Source organism: Lipotes vexillifer, unplaced genomic scaffold, assembly GCF_000442215.2.
Source record: "Lipotes vexillifer unplaced genomic scaffold, Lipotes_vexillifer_v1.1 scaffold810, whole genome shotgun sequence".
Taxonomy (NCBI): Eukaryota; Metazoa; Chordata; class Mammalia; order Artiodactyla; family Lipotidae; genus Lipotes; species Lipotes vexillifer.
Window position 1 is genome coordinate 934,608 of NW_006797357.1, and position 17,450 is coordinate 952,057.

At 36.9% G+C, this 17,450-nt stretch overlaps 1 protein-coding gene across 1 annotated transcript in view; it reads left to right on the forward strand.

Moving 5' to 3' along the window:
• The window catches only part of DHX29 (DExH-box helicase 29), a 48,526-nt gene that overhangs the window by 598 nt on the left and 30,478 nt on the right, over positions 1 to 17,450 (forward strand). Inside the window, exons 2-8 of the mRNA XM_007469276.1 lie at positions 7,585 to 7,658; positions 8,870 to 8,983; positions 10,108 to 10,237; positions 10,982 to 11,127; positions 12,602 to 12,727; positions 15,930 to 16,056; positions 16,784 to 16,942. Coding sequence (XP_007469338.1) covers positions 7,585 to 7,658; positions 8,870 to 8,983; positions 10,108 to 10,237; positions 10,982 to 11,127; positions 12,602 to 12,727; positions 15,930 to 16,056; positions 16,784 to 16,942 — 876 coding nt within the window. The remainder of the gene's footprint in view (positions 1 to 7,584; positions 7,659 to 8,869; positions 8,984 to 10,107; positions 10,238 to 10,981; positions 11,128 to 12,601; positions 12,728 to 15,929; positions 16,057 to 16,783; positions 16,943 to 17,450) is intronic.

Consider the following 17,450-nt stretch of genomic DNA (forward strand, 5'->3'; position numbering starts at 1 on the left):
GCCGGGCCCCCGCCCCCCTCCTGACCCGCTACTGCCAGTCCCGAGGGAGAAGCCTTCGCACCTGGGCGGACCCTCGGTCTTAAAATTTCTCTCTTTCACACCCGGAGCTGCTGGCTCCCCATCGGGTAGCCTTGTTTTAGATCAGTGTAAGCTGCTTGGGCCTCCAGAGTTCCGACGGTAGCGTCCCCCAAACCTCCACTTCATCTCCTGAGAACAAAAGAAATTTGCATTAGCTCCCGTTTCTGTGGGGATCCGTCCTGAGCGTCATCTAAACCAGCGAGGCGAATGCAGCGAGTAGTGTGTGGAATTATTAACCTCCTAGAGCCAGACCCATTTTCTACTTGCTTCTCAAACCATTTTCAGCCACGATGTAGCGTTTCCACGTGTTATGGAAAAAATCAGTACTTAAGAATTTCAGCACTTACACACCGAATATGGGTAACCTATTGTCAAAATTATCAGCGATCTTTACCGTAGCAGTGCATTTTTGCTTACTGTGTAGTTTGGTTTGATAACTCAATTTGGAGATTGCCGGTCTGGCTGCAGATCAGCAGGCCACTATTACAGCTGATTTGGACAGTTATACGCTGTTTTCTTCTGCTTAGGTTGTTTCCTTGTAGTTCTTACTGAAACGTAAGTTTAGCAAATATTTGTTGAAAACCTACTGTGTATTTGGCATGAAGTTAGGGATGGGACGAGCAAAATAGACAAATCATCTCTCCTGGAGCTTGCCAATCTAATGGCGCACACAGCCATGAAGTAGTCACACAAACGTTGCTCTATGATTGATAAGTGCCACAGAGAAAAGCTAGGGAAGAGAATTTAACAGCGTAATCTGATTTTTACTGGGGAAAAGGAGGAGTAATGGACAGTCTCTTTGAGAAAGTGACAGTATCGGGAGGATGAATAGGTGTTAACGCTGTACAGAATGGGGGAAACAGTATTCCTGGCTGAGGTAAGGAACACTATTGTGCAAAGATCTTGAGTCAGGAAAGAGCATGGGCCTTTAAGATACTCAGAATGTAAGCACTGCCTAAGGAGGAAAAGAGATGAGACTGAAGAAGTAGGCAGGTAACAAGCCTTCACTTAGAAGGTGAATAATAATTCTTTGCCCTACAATATATTGTAACCCTTTAACTACAAAGTTATTATGCCTGCAATTACAAATACATAGAATTTCTCCTTAAATATTCTGTGGCACTTTTACTCTGTGAATCAGCCTCTTTCTAACTCTCTGTCTTTTCTTGATATTCCTCTGAATTCTTTGAACTTTCTAGTAGTCATTTGTTGTATTCTTTGGCTTCCCATTCTCCCAACCCCAAAATATGACCATTACCATAGCTGTCAGTCTGTGACAGTATGATTCTCTCTCTACAGCCCTTTCAGGAGAGTTCCTCTACTTCCATTACTTCTGTCTTTTCTTTTGTAGATGATTCCTCAGTCAACATGTCCAATCCTGGTCTATTCCAAGCTCAAGTCAGCCATTTCTACATTTACTTGGATTTTTGGCCCTGTTTTGCAAGCACGTCAAATTTAATAACATGGCTAATACTGAACTATACTTCTCTCCCCCAAACTAGCTTCTCCTGTGACTTCTTTGTTTTTGTTTTTCCATATTCCTCTATCCAATGTCAATAGTTATTTTTTAAGTCTTCCTTTCTTCTTCACATCCGACCTGTTGTCAAGCTCCATGCAGTCTTTGCTTATTTCTCTTCCATGTATGCCCTTTTCACATTTTTTTTTTTTTTGCGGTACTCGGGCCTCTCACTGTTGTGGCCTCTCCCATTGTGGAGCACTGGCTCTGGACGCACAGGCTCAGTGGCCATGGCTTATGGGCCCAGCCACTCTGTGGCATGTGGGATCCTCCCGGACCGGGGCACGAACCCATGTCCCCTGCATTGGCAGGCGGACTCTCAACCACTGCGCCACCAGGGAAGCCCTGCCCTTTTCACTTTTGATTTATACTGGTCACACCTCAGTTTAGGCACTCGTGAATTTCTGGAGTACCAACACAGCCTTCTAATGGGTTTCCCTAGCTGTGCTCTTTTTTCCTTCTTCAGTCTGTCCTGCATAAAGCATCAGATTGATCTTTCAGAACCACTGCTTTGATCAATGTCACTTAACAGTTTTTTCTACAGCGTCTTCACTGACTTTGTGATAAAATACAAACCATTCAGCTCGTATCTAAGACCCCCTTTCTAGCCTTTTTACTCGTTCCTATATTCAGCTCTAGCAAATCTGGTGTATTTTCACTGCTCCAAATGCAGCTGTTGGCTTTCTGCCTCCTCATGTTTATTCTTGCTGTTTTCTCTCATTGGAATGCTATCTATCCCTAATGCTATCTACCAGAATCCTGTAATACCTACCCCAAATATCAACTACTTTTTGAATTCTTCTGTCTCCCCAGCTCATGTATATCATTGTTGTTTGAATCATTCTTTTTGATGTTTAGATCTTGCCTATGTGAGCAATTATACATTTTAACTATCCTATAAAATTGTAGGAGGTAGGAACAGTTTTATGGTTACATATTAACATCCCTCAGTATCTAGTCAAATGCTCTGAATATAGTCATCCAAAAAATTTCTTGGGTAAGTGACAAGGAAAATTTCAGAGGAGTTACTAAGACCAAGAAATCAAAAGAGAGAAAATGAGAGGTTATCTACCAAATTTGTGGAGAATTTTTTATAACCATAAATCAATATATATAGCAGTATAAATAAAATATTGCAGCAAGATTGCCACATGATTTTGTTTTCTTTTTTTCTGTCTGGATATTTTTATATTACATAAAATAGGCCTACTTGGAAGAAAAAAGTGGAAAAGTACACAGAAAAAATTATCTCTGAACTCTTTGTTGTTCCTAATGTAAATGTAATTGTTTTACTCCACTTCCATCTCTCTCTCTGGCTTTTCAAACAATTTGAAGGATTGTACATAGCATACTTTCTCAAAATTGGACTCTCATCTAGAGGTAGAAAATGACTGGTGCCATGAAATGGTTCTTGGCACAATCCTGGGTATTCTTCCACTTCTATTTTTTCATTTCTCTTGTTTATCAAATAATGTTTGAAGAGCTACTATGTGCCAGGCAAGATTTTAGGCACTGGGGATACCACAAGAACAAAACAGACTGAGATCACTGCTTTCAAGAGGCTTACATTATTGGAGGCTGGTGGAGGGTGCTTACAACCATAAGGCTTGTGTTTGTGAAAATTCTTAAACCTAGTTGAGACTTAAAATCTGAAGAGGGAAACAAGACCTAGGGGACTGATGTCATGAATAAATTCATAAAAACCGTTTTAGTTTTTAGGGTCACCAAAATAAAAAAGTGCCATGAAAGTCAGAAAACAGTGACTTGGCAAAGAATAAATTGGGTGGTGGGGTCTGTTTTGGTTTAGAACAGAGATGACTTTTCTGAGGAAACCTGCTGAGATTATTTGAAGCAACCAGTTATTAGATCTGGAGACAGAATGTTTGAGGCTTAGGCAACAAGGGCAAAGGCCTTAAGGTGGAAACAAGCTTGGCAGGAAGACAAGAAGAAAGTCTCTATGGGTGGAGTGAGTGGGTGGGGGGGGAACTGGTGTTTGTATTAAATGGGGAAGAGACCTTAGCTAAGATTAGTCAGGTAGTTTTGGCAGTATGGATGGACTTCCTCACAGACCCTGACTGCTTAGATTATATCAGCTAACTCTAATTTATTCTCCAGATATGCTGTACTTCCCCTTCATAGCCTATTTGGGTAATTAGTTGCTTAATTACTCCACCAGAATATGAGCTCCGTGAGGACAAGATTGGGTATTATTTATTCCTGACTGGGTCTCTTGGCTGGTTTGGTTCCCCTTGCAGATGTGTACTGTTGGGCAGAAGGGAGCCACAGTGCCTCAGTGTACCTATCACCAGCACCAGCACCTCGAAGTGAATGTTTCAGTGATAGTGGGTCGTTACATTCACTGTATGATGTAAAAAGCAATACTATATAAAAGGACAATATTCCATAAGAAAAAAATATTGGGCAACAAGAAATTGATTCTGGCCGATGCTTCTTTTTTCTTGCTAAGTCATCTTGAGGAAATCACTTAGTTTTTCTGTGCTTCAACGTTAATGTAATATTTTTGAGAGCCAGTTACGTATGTTCCTTTGTTCCATGAACAGTCATTATAAATTTGAAACCCTTAGTGCTTTTGCCTTAGGGATATATTCTGCACACTAACTTCCTTATTTCCAGTCAGATTTCCAATAACTCCCTTCATCTGAAACAAAACCAAAACTTGTGGAGAAGTGTCTCCAAGCAGCAAGAAAGGTAGCTGTCATACATCTTATGCACATTACTTGGCAGAAGAATGGGGACCATTTTTATTCCATGGCATATTGACTTAGAATTGTATTTGAAAATAGGGTTACTCATTTACAAGTTTCAGTATCTATTTTCTTCTGGTGCCATCACTTTTTCCTAGGTAACAGATTAGAATTTGGGGGTGAGGAGTTATTAGGTTGACATTCTGAAAGGTGGCAGCTGACAGGAGAGAAGACCAAAGAATCACTAAATAGAAAATTAGAGCAGTCTCGGGGAATTGGGTAGCCTCTGCAAGCCTCTGAGCAAAGTCATCGATACTCATAATAAGTAATGCATCATGAAAAGCTTTGAATTTTGCTTATTGTATGTATTATGGCAGGAAGTGTAAATACAGTTTAGAAGGATTTCTATCAAGTTGTTTTAAAATGCATTTCAGATTTTGGAGTTTTCATTCATGCTGATTAAAAATCTTACATGAACATGTTTTAGGAAGAATTTGAAAATGAAAGGGCCTTACTGGTTTACTTGATTTAATTGGTAATATCCCTGGCAAGATCTCATTGCTTCAGTTCCTCAGAGTATTGAATAAAATGAAAACATACAATTTTTAGAGACCCTGATTGACACCCAGCGAATGCACAGCAGTGTGGGTGTTCATTCCCCTCCTGATAGTCTGGGGACTTAGATCTTTTATTTGCCCTCTGGAAGTTTGCAGTATAAGCTGACCTCAAGGAAGTGATATGGTTGGACGTTTTAGGTGGAATGGTTGGAGGAGAAAAATGAGAGCTGACTGCAATCTTTAATTCACTAATTTAAAAAACAATACCAATCGGGAATTCCCTGGTGGTCCAGTGGTTGGGACTCAGAGGTTTCACTGCTGGGGCTCAGTTCCTCCTGGTTGGGGAACCAAGATATTGTAAACTGTGTGGCGTGACCAAAACAAAAAACAAAACCAAAAAACACTTATTAACGGAATTTACAATCTTACCTCTGTCAGTAACACAGGAACCTGAACTGTTTCTCAGTATTGTCTTGGTAATGAAACATTCATCCGTCTGTACCTTTTCAGAAAGGGTTATAACTGGGGCCCCTCCATGGGTTTAGGGACCTCTAAAACTGATTAGTGTGCTAAATTTGTGAATGAATTTACTACAACTGATAAGACCCCGCAGAAATGGTTAAAGACTACTGATATATAGTCTCCTTTATAACCATTGACATGAGTTTATGAGCAAGGTTACCAGGATTAAGGTAAAGTCTGAGACTAAAAGATGAGGAAAACCATACTATACCAGAATTGTTATTAGCCTTTAATGTATTCTAAGTAGCTTTGGGTACCTTCTTAACTATAGCACAGAAGTAATTCAGGGACCCACCAATGTTCCTAGTTCAGACTGCTCAAATGTAAATAGTTATTTTCAGAAACTTTGGTTTTCCTTTTTAAATGCCTCATTATATAACTAGCATCTTAAAATGAACAACCCAATGTAAGTCAACAGAGACTAAAATCCTGGACTTTATAATAAGCAACTCTTTAATGTTTAGGTTTCTCAAAGTGAAAAAAAATCCTATTTTAAGGTTTATAAAAGCAGAGTAACAAGGTTTTGTATGATTCTAGGATTATTTTTATATAGCAGTGGTTCTCAAAGTGTGCTTAGGGGATCCTGGGGAATTTTTGAGACCTTTCTAGCAGAGGCTTAATGAGATCAAACTATATTCATAATAATTCTAAAATGTTATTTGCCATTTTCATGCTCATTTTCTCTCTAGTGTACAGTGACTACATGATGTGTGATATTACAGAAGACTGAATGCAGAAGCCAGATGTTAAGAGATTTGCAAAAGTAGAAAACAATTTTTTTGATTTGGAAAATATAGTTATTTTTCATAAAAGTACTATATTAGCATGTAGTAGGTTTATTTTTAATGAATTAATAAATATTTTTTAAAATTTCCCTTTTGGGACTTCCCTGGTGGTCCAGTGGTAAAGAATCCACCTTGCAATGCAGGGGACGTGTGTTCAATCCCTGGTCAGGGAACTAAGATCCCACATGCCGCGGGGCAGCTGAGCCTGTGTACCACAACTGCTGAGCTCGCGTGCCTCAACTGGAGCCCACACGCCTCATCTAGAGAAGAGAAAATCCACATGCCACAACTAGAGAGAAGCCCGCGCACCGCAACGAAGAGCCCGCGTGCCTCAACAAAAGTCCCACGTGCAGCAACTAAGACCCGATGCAGCCAAAAATAAATTAAAATAATAAGTCTTTAAAAATAAATAAAATTTCCCTTTTAATTTATAGTATGATAAATATCAATATTATAACCTACGTAAACAAAAAGTATTTGGGATCTTCAATAATTTTTAAGAGAGTAAGGAGACCATGAGACGAACGTTTGAAAATAAAATGTGTTCCTTCCCGGTTATTCATTGTTAGAAAACTGTTAATATATAGCATTTCTATTGACTGGAACAGACTTGGCAACTGTAGTGGGTTGAGTAGTGTTCCCCAAAATTTCATGTCCACATGGAACCTCAGAATGTGATCTTATTTGGAAAAAAGATCTTTGCAGGTGTAATTAGTTAAGGATCTTGAGATGAAATCATCGTGGATTTAGGGAGAGCCCTAAATCCAATGACTAGCGTCCAGAGAAAGGAGACAGATTTGCATACAGAGAGACAGAGGGAATAAGGCCACGTGAAGACCCATTTTAAGAAGGAGGCAGACAAGCCAAGCAACGCCTGGGGTCACCAGAAGCCAGAAGAGGCAAGAAAAGAGTCTTATCTAGAGACTTCAGAGGGAGTGTGGTCCTACTGACACCTTGATTTTGGACTTCTAGCCTTCAGAATTGAGAGAGAATGTTTCTGTATATTCAGCCACCAAGTTTGTACAGCAGCCTTGGAAACTAATATAGCAACCTTATACTCAGTAGGAGAGAATGATAGGAACTCCCACCTCCTTTTTGCCTTAGGAGGAGTGCTTCTCTTCAAAATTACCCATCTTCTCTGCCAGGAATCAAATATCCTCTGAGAGGTCTTACTTCAGCTAAGTGCCAGGCATTTACACTCTATGAGAAACTAGTTAACCTAGAGAGTGCTAAGCAGTAGAATGTTTTTACAAATTTAGCAGAAGTACTGCTGACTTCCAGATTGAGTTATTTGGTAAAGTGGAAAAGAAAGAGCTGAAATCAAATATTTAATATTTAGCGATCTTTAGAGGAAAATTAAAATAGTGTAATGGATATTAATCATTAAATTACCTTGACTGTTCATTGTCTGTTATATACAGGTCCGAAAATTTATAGTTTTAATTCTGCAAATGATTCTGGTGGTCCTGCAAATCTGGATAAATCTATTTTGAAAGTGAGTATCAAGGTTTTGAGTCATTTCAAGAAATGTTACCTTTAAAAAAAAAAAAGATGTACTCTTAAATGTAAGCAAGTGATGGGGTGTTTTAAATTTTTGTAAATAGTACAGTAATTCCTCATCTATACTAAATAAAAGTAAATCATACACATCTGTTGAGAGCCTGTAAGAAATTAAGGAAGAGCTGGATAAGGTCCAAACTTCTAAGTATATCATACACATCCTTTCAGGTCTGTCTGACTTAGTATACTTTTCCAGCCTCCTCTCCGTTACTCTTCTCCACTTAAAATTTTAGTTCATATCTCATTGTTGCCCCAAATCCCATATGATTTTAATGATTCCAGGCTTTTGTCCATGGGCTCTCTGCCTAGAATGCTCTATTTCCCTTTCTCCATTTGTCACCTCTGTGAAGTCCATCATAACTCACCAGGTTATTTTCCTGGTGGTTCCATCAGCACTTCTTCCATCTTTCTAAATAATGACTTGCTGGGTTACACTTTATCATTTTATATATGTTTCCTGTGCTAGACTGAATTCCTGAAGTATGTTTTTGTGCATTGCTCGTAGTGAGCATTCAGTAAAGATGTGATCAAAAGAAGGTAGTTTTGAAGGTAGTTGGCTGTATAATCTTAGGTTAAACATATGGAAACAGCAGAAGGTAAAATGGCCAGTAGGAAAAAATAGAAAACAAACTCTGGAAGCCAAAATAATTTGTGTAACCTAATTATTACAATTTATATAAGTTTTTACTTTTACTTGATTTGCCCTCTTTTTAGTGTAGGATTCATTCTTTCAGGCAATGTGCTTGGGCTGGTTTACATTAATGCAAATTTCTGGGTTCCATCCCCAAGGATTTTGATTCAGTATGTTTAGGATAGGGCTTAGGAATCTGTCTTTGTGGTGGCAATCTAAGGGTGGTCCAAGGACAGAGTCTGAGGCATACAGCTTCAAGAGGCTTTATAAAAGGATTTTTGCCTTGCCACATGTTGTTGCTTTTTCTGTATCCCATTTTTTCTTAAATATATGCTAGGAATGTGGTCCAGTGAATGGTATTCCAATATATGATAATCACTGTATCTGATTTCAGCTGAAATTCTGGGCTTCGTTGGAAGGGATATAGAAAACTGTGTGATTTGCTTCTAATTATTTAATTATTAAATGTTATTTAATTTATCTTCTAATTGATATGACATTTTTGGTCTCAACAGGTGGTAATTAATAACAAACTAGAGCAAAAAATTATTGGAGTGATAAATGAGCATAAAAAGCAAAATAATGACAAGGGAGTGATTTCTGGAAGACTTACTGCCAAGAAATTACAGGTATTTTGCAAACTTTTTTTTAAGTTACTTACTTTTAGTGGAGCGTTTTTAAGACAGCTCCACATGTGAGATAAAATGACTTTTCAACTTCCATTGAAATTTCATATAGATTAGTTCCATCTTCAAGAATAAGGAAGGAACTGTGCCAGAAACAAGTACATTTATTAAAATAGTAATATGAAAACTAAATTACATTCCCCAAATTATGTTGGACTTGTGGTGGGCACTTTGCTTACATTTTCTCTGACACACCAATCCTGGAAGGTATTTTGCCCCATTTTTCAAATGAAGGAAATGAGGCTTGGAAAGATTACAGTTATAGCCTGAGGTTTTTAATTACTAAGTAGCAAAGTAAACAGAGTCTGGATTTGAACCCAGTCCTGCCCAGCTGTAAAGATCATGCTTTAGAAAGTACAATAAAAAGCTTTACTTTATGTCTGAATATGTTCATTGAAGCACTGCTGATGATAATAATAATAAAAAAAGAAAACATCTTAAGTGGTCACCAGTAGGAAAATAGATTATGATATGTCTACCCAGTGGAATATTCTTTAACTATTAAAATTGATGAACAGTTTCTAATAATTTGGGAAGATGCTTATGTTATAATGTTAAGTAAAGTTTGTTTTTACAAAATCATAGAAAAATGACTGAAAGGAAGCATACTACATTGCAAACAGTATCTTTAGATAGTGAGAATAAGAGCAGTTTCTCCTGGTCCTTTTTTATTTATCTATAGTTCTCAGATTCTCAATACAGTGAGAGGGACTTCCCTAGCGGTCCAGTGGTTAAGACTTTGCCTTCCAATGCAGGGGGTGCAGGTTCGATCCCTGGTCGGGGAGCTAAGATCCCACATGCCTCGGGGCCATAAAACCAAAACATTAAACAGAAGTAATATTGTAACAAATTCAATAAAGACATTAAAAATGGTCTGCACATCAAAAAAAAAAAACCCTCAATACAGTGAGCACATTTAACTCTTCTAACTGGAAAAAAAGAGAAAAGATATTTTTGAAGTTATAATTTGTGTCAGAGTTTCTGGTCTAAAATGAATGGGAGAATAGACTTAGTAATGAAAAAAGAGAAAATTGACAGAATGACTTCGTTACATTTCCCTTTCATAGGATTTATACATGGCTTTACAAGCATTTTCATTTAAGACTAAGGACATTGAAGATGCCATGACTAACACACTCTTACACGGAGGTGATCTTCATTCTGCCTTGGATTGGCTCTGTTTAAATCTTTCAGATGGTAAGCAGTATTGTCATAAATGTCTTTCAGTTTATAAAACCTTTTGAAGTAATTTCAATGTTTATGATATTTGTATCAAGCTTTGGACTTGTACTGAAAATTTTTTTCACTGTTATAATTATTTATTTTTAGGATGTTCTTACACTTTTCTAGTCTTTTCAGTATATTCTTCTTAAAGGTTGTAGTCTGTGCAAGAAGAAATTATTTTTTTGTGTGTTGCTTTCAGTTGTTGATAGCCATTTTATAACGCACATAATACAGCAGATTCTCAAAGTTTGCCTGTCTGTAACCTGTCAGGCTGTGTATCCTCGTTTTGGTTTAGAAATTAGGGCTGTCTGGCTTTGGATAAATAATACTTAATTAAGCAGAGCGTCAACGTTGTAATCTTTGGCAAGAACCTGGAATGCATATTGCTTCTATGACTGATTAAGGATACTGTCACATGTTGTGACAGGCAGCCAAAGAGAGGGGATGGTTAAGATTTTCTTATGGAAATTTAGGAGTCTAGCATATTCAGGGTGAAATAAATGGTCAAATAGAGGTGGGCTGGTTATCATCTAGAGAGTGTTCCCACTGGTTTGATAATAAAACGAGTTTCATCATAGGATTTCTATTCCCAGGACATGAGCAGTAGAATAAAATTAGGTGCTCTTTGTCTAGACAGGGTTTATGTGAGTGTTTAGTAAATATTTGTGTGTTTTATGTATCATGTACATGTTTATTTTCATCCCAATTTCTCTTAAGATGCACTTCCTGAAGGATTCAGTCAGGAATTTGAAGAGCAACAACCTCTGAGTAGGCCAAAATTCCAGTCTCCTCAAATACAAGCCACTATTTCACCTCCACTGCAATTTAAAACCAAAAAACAGGAAGAAGATCCTAAGATAAAGGTAATTTAAGAATTAAACAGTTAAAGTTGTATAAAATCAGAATGAAGCACATGTAATAGTTCATAAGGGTATAAATATTAGGTTACAATAATGTTTTTACTTACTGAAAATGTCTAATGGGTTTGCCAAACTCTTCTATCACTGTCGGTTTCAGGTATCTATTGCTACATAACAAACCACCTGAAAATGTAGTGACTTAAACCAAGAATTTCTTTTGATTTTGCAGTCGGAACTGGGCTCAGCTAGGCAGTTCTTCTGCTCCATGAGGTATCTCCTCAGACTGGAACATCCAAAATGGTTTCTTTACTCACATGACTAGTTGCCTCGGCTGGGAGCTAGCAAGTCATCTCTCTCTCCACGTGACTAGCTTAGGTTTCCTCTTATATGGTGATATTAGGGTGGTCAGACTTCTTACTTGACATATGGCTTCCAAGAGCAAGTATCTTGAGATAGTAAGCCCCAGTGTACAAATTTTTATCAAGCCTCTGCTTGTATCACTTGCTAATGTCCCATTGGTTGAAGCAAGTCATGTGGCCAATTCAAAATCTATATGGAAGGGGATTACAGAAAGGCATTAATACTGGAAGGTGTACTTCATTACACTTCATTACACATTACACCTAACTACTCTGCATATCATAAAACATCTATGAACATGGGTGAACCTAGAGAACATTATGCTAAGTTAAATAAGCCAATCACAGAAAGACAAATACTACATTATGTCACTTATATGAGGTACCTAATATAGTCATATTCATAGAAACAGAGAATAGAATGGTAGTTACCAGGGGCTAAAGGGAGGAGGGGCAAGTGGGGAAATGTTGCTTAATGGTTATAAAATTTCAGTTATGCAAGATAGGTAAGTTCTATACAGCTGCTATGCAACATAGTGCCTATAGTTAACAGTACAGTACTGTACACACACACAAAAAAGAACACACAAAAATTTTTGGAGGTGATGGATATGTTTAGTACCTTGATCGTGGTGCTGATATCATAGGTGTATGCATATGTCCAAACTCATCAAAATGATGAGTCTGTATATATATATATATACACACACACACACACACAGTAAATAATTAGCATTTTAATAATATGTACATTAAATATGTGCAATTTTTAATGTATCAGTTATACCTCAATAAAGCTTAAAAATAAACAGAGCAAAAATCTGTGGAAACATCATCCGCACAAAACCACTGTTTTTAAGGACAACACTAGTTTTTAACAGTTCTTTCATTTTTTGGCCTCTTTATGTAAATGTATTCTTCGGATCATGTAAGTTTAGACTTATTAATGTTGAATTCCATTCATTTATCCTTCACTGAACAGTAAAGAATGTGATTTTTGAGGCTTATGTGTCTACTGTTTCTGAGTGTAAAGAAATTGTAAAAGCAGTGACACTTGATGATAGTTTTGACACCTTTTTCTAATTTTGATTTTTCAGATATTTGTTTTTTCTTTCTAGCCAAAAAAGGAAGAAAAAAATTTGGAAGTAAATATGAAAGAATGGATTTTGCGATATGCTGAACAACAAAACGAAGAAGAAAAGAGTGAGACTTCTAAAAGTTTAGGAGAGGAAAAATTTGACCCGGTGAGTAGAAATTTATATTGGGCTTCTAGCTGGATATACCTGGCAAAATATTTAACTTTTATAAGACTTAGTTTCCTCATTTGTAAATTGAGGAAGTAGTTACCCCTAGGGGTTTATGTGAAGATTAAATAAAATAACGGGGGAGAAATGACACAAAATAACTGCTCAATATATGTTAACTACATTCCTCCCATGTTTAAAGAGATAATCACCAAGTATTTTTAAATGATTGTTCTGTGTAAGGAGTATGCTAAATTATTTGGTTAATTTTAAAAAGCACCTTCCTTTATAGAGGAAACCCATTGCCTGGAAAGAGAAAACCTACATGTCATAAGATAAACTAAAAATATTAGGTTAAAATATTAGGTTAAGTGAGGGCTTCCCTGGTGGCGCAGTGGTTGAGAGTCCGCCTGCCAATGCAGGGGACACAGGTTCGTGCCCCAGTCCTGGAAGATCCCACATGCCGCGGAGCGGCTGGGCCCATGAGCCATGGCCGCTGGGCCTGCGCATCCGGAGCCTGTGCTCCGCAATGGGAGGGGCCACAGCAGTGAGAGGCCTGCATACTGCAAAAAACAAAACCAAAATATTAGGTTAAGTGAAAAAAGCAAGTTGTAGGAAGAAAATAGCACAATACATATATCTAATAAAAGACTTCTGTCTAGAATTTATAAAGAAGTTTTAAAAGGACAACAGACACTTTACAGAAGTAGATATATGGATGGCCAATAAACATGTAAAAATAAGTTCAACATCACTAGTCATGGGAAAAATGAAAATGAAAACTGCAGTGACACACCACTATGTATATATCAATCAAAATGGCTAAAATTAAAAAGATCAGTAATACCAAGTGTTGGGAGGATGTGAAGCCACTGAATACTCTTACCCTGATTGTAAGAGTATAAAATGAAATGGTACAACCACTTTGCAAAACTGCTTGGCACTTTCTTCTGAAGTTAGACATACACTTAACATATGACCTAACAATTTCATTCCTACGTTTTTACTCAAGAAAAATGAAAATGCCAACAAAAAAAGACTTGTAAACAAATGTTCATAGCAGCTTTACTAATAACAGCCAAACACTGCAAGCAACTCTCAAAAACATTATATAAGAATGAAAAAAGCCAGGCAAAAATGAGTACATGCTGAACAATTTCATTATATTAAATTCTAGAAAAGTCATCTATGCAAAATGTGTCTCTAGTGAAAGGAAGCAGGTCAGTGGTTGCCTGAGTACAGGGATGGAGGAAAGAGATTGACTGTTAGGCATGATGAGGAAACTTGGGGATGATGGCAATGTTTTATGTCTTGATTATGATGATGGTTACGTGGATATATACATGTGTCAAACACATTCACTTATACACTTAAAATGACATTTTATTAGAAGTGACTCATACTTTTATAAAGTTGATTTAGAAAGACAAAAAGGAAGTTGCAGAACAGCATGTGTAGTATAATGAACTCATTTGAGTAAAACAATATACACACACACATATATTTGCATTCTTATGTATGCAAAGGAAACATCGGGAGAGATACACATGAAGCTATTACTAGTGATTAGGACTGGGGTTGGTAGGGTGGGAGGGAGACTTTTTTATACTCCTCTGTATCCTCATAAGTTTTTTTAACCACGTGCCTGTATTAAAGTAATATAAACAAAAATAATTTAGGACAGTACACATGTTACTTTGAGGTTCAGAGAAAGAGGTCTCTTCTGATAGGAGCATTAGGTCAATACTTCAAAGAAAAAAGTGGGACTTGAAGGATGCATGAAGTGTGCATAGGCAACAAAGAATGGGAAAATTACCCATATGGGTGAAATAATGTGAAAAGGGTACAGCAGTGGAACTGTGCAAGGGGCCTTTGAGTATTAAACAATAAACAGGATAAAATGTGTAGGTGAGTACTGGCCAATAGGAGTAAACAGGTGACTTAAACTGAGACTAGAAGATTTTGATGCCCAGAAAATGAATTTGACAGCTTTTCCTACTGATTGTGAAGAGTTGCTAGAAGTATGGGGCCAGGTGATCGACAAGAAGAATTTGACATTTTAGGGCAAATTTAGGAGTGTTTAAGGTGATTTGCAAAGGGTAGGGAGGCCATTTTGGCAGCTCTTGCACTTGCTCAGGTGTGAAATAATAAGGTGCCAAATTGTAATTTGGAAGAGAAACATTTAAAGCAAGAATCAGTAGAAATTGATGATGTACTGAACATAAAGGTTAAGAAGCCAAAGTCAGCAAGAGATTCGTAGGTGGAGGGATGGTGGTATCAGTACCATAGATAGGAAAGATTGAAAGAATGAGTGTGATTTAGGTGAAATTGAGGCGATAGCCAACCCTTCTGTTGCACTGTATTGATGTTTGCTTCTACACAAAATGGTCCCAGAATTCAGGTGGTTGTGCTTCCTTAGTTGTCTCTTTTCCCTTTGTCTCAGCGGTTGTCTTTCATAGCAGCACTGCACATGCCGTCTTCTCCACCCAGAGCTTTAGTGCTTCTCATCTGCTATCAACCTAACCTAAAAAAAAAAACCAGTAATTTGAGTTTAGCTTTAACTGTCTAGTTTTTGCCCAGCAGAGTTATTAAGTCCTTAAGTTTTTTTGTTTTTTTGTTTGTTTTATTTTTATTTTATTAGTCCTTAAGTTTTATAGCACCCATCTTCCCCAGAGGCCTTTTTTTTTTTTTTTTAATGTCCCTGGCTATCTTTCATAAGATAAAGATTATGGGAAGGTAACTTTCAGAAATGAGTATTATCCTATTATTGCATATGTAATCCTTTAAATACATGTATTTATAAAATTATAAAATTTTTTCTTTTTACAGAAATGAGCTCATACTTACATTTTATTCTGTAGTTCGCTTTATTTTATTTAACGTGTCAAGGAAGTTTCTCCATGTGGATCACCCTCATTCTTTTGCTACCTCACTTTTTTCCCCAATGGCTGACTAGTTTTCTCTGTAGAGATGTACCACACTTGATGTCCAGTTTTCCTTTTCAATCAGTACTGCAGTAAACATCTATGTACCTGCAAATCTGCACATTTGTATCATTTCTCTATGAAAAATTTCTAAAAGATTTGTTGGATCAAAGAATAAGATCAAAAGGTCACAGGGTTTGATATAATACATTGACAATAGATAAACTAATCTTGCTCTTCTTTTTATTTCTTTATCATCATCTCATTTCGAACAACAGAATGAAAGGTACTTGCACCTTGCAGCAAAACTTCTGGATGCAAAGGAGCAAGCAGCTACCTTTAAATTAGAAAAAAACAAGCAAGGCCAAAAAGAGGCTCAAGAAAAAATAAGGAAATGTCAAAGAGGTAAACACTTAAAAATTCTCAGATGTATAAATATGTCTTCTTTATTGGCCTTCCTAGGATGGAGGTTGCCTCTTTTTAATATGTCTGCTCTTTCCTAACAGTTTATAATTGGAATTGGCAAACTTTTTGCAACAAGCCAAATAGTAAATATTTTAGGTTTTGTAATTTGTTATAATTACTTAACTCTGCTGTCACAGCATAAAAGCAGCCATAAACAATACATAAACAAATGGTTATGTTCTCATAAAACTTTATGGATGCTGAAATTTCATATATAATTTTCACATGTCACCAAATATATCTTTTTGTCTTTTTCAACCAGTTAAAACATATAAAAATCATTCTTAGCCCACAGGCCATATGGAAATAGGCAGCAGGGCTGGATTTGGCCTGCAGGCCATAGTTTGTTAACCTCAGATGTATACCATAAAATACCATCTCCATTCAAGAACAAGAGGTGGATATAACTCCATGTGTATTTATTTCTAGTGAAGATGTTTTTCCTGGCCTTCTACATCTGTTAAGTAATTGTTCTGAAATGTTAGTATATGATGTGAAAATAAATTGCCTCTGACTTCTAGCACAAATTCCTAGAAGGAAGTGTTGAATAATTGACTACAAGGTAAAAGAAGGAATGTTGTTTTTTTAAACCAATTTTTGCAAAGTAAAAAGGCATGAAAAACAAATACAAATAAAACAAAAATAAGCATCATGGTTTTTTTGGTAGAAATGGAAACTTTAGAAGACCATCCAGTATTCAATCCAGCCATAAAGCTTTCCCATCAACAGAATGAAAGGAAGAAGCCTCCTGTAGCCACAGAAGGGGAAAGTGCTTTGAACTTTAATTTATTTGAAAAATCTACAGCTGCTACTGAAGAAGAGAAAGGTAAAATGAAGGGAAAGTGTTCCAGGGTATAACTTGTAAATAGAAAAATGTCAAGGACTATATAATTGAGAAATTGTTACTTTGTATTCCAGCAAACTACATAAGATGGCAGTAAAGTTATGCTTCCACATACTGTCTTGGAAAAATAATAATTATGATAACTTGTATAGCATTTTGTAATTTCAAACATCTTGCTTTGGCCTCATCTCTCTTCAGTCCCTCCTCCAAACTCCTGCCAGAATTATCTTTCCATAACACAGATCAAAATGTGAGTTTCCTGTTAAAAATTTTAATCACTTAGCAAGTTCAAACCCTGTATCATGGCACTGAAGATCCTTTCCACCTTATTCTCCCAGCTATGTACTACAGCTACATCATTCTTTAAAACATATATTGTTTCATAGCTCCATGACTTTGCTCATCCTGTTTTCCCCTTCTTGGCCAACCTTTCCCTTGCTTAGAGGCTTGAATCAAACAGCACCTCTTCTTTAAACCTTCCCTGATTCCT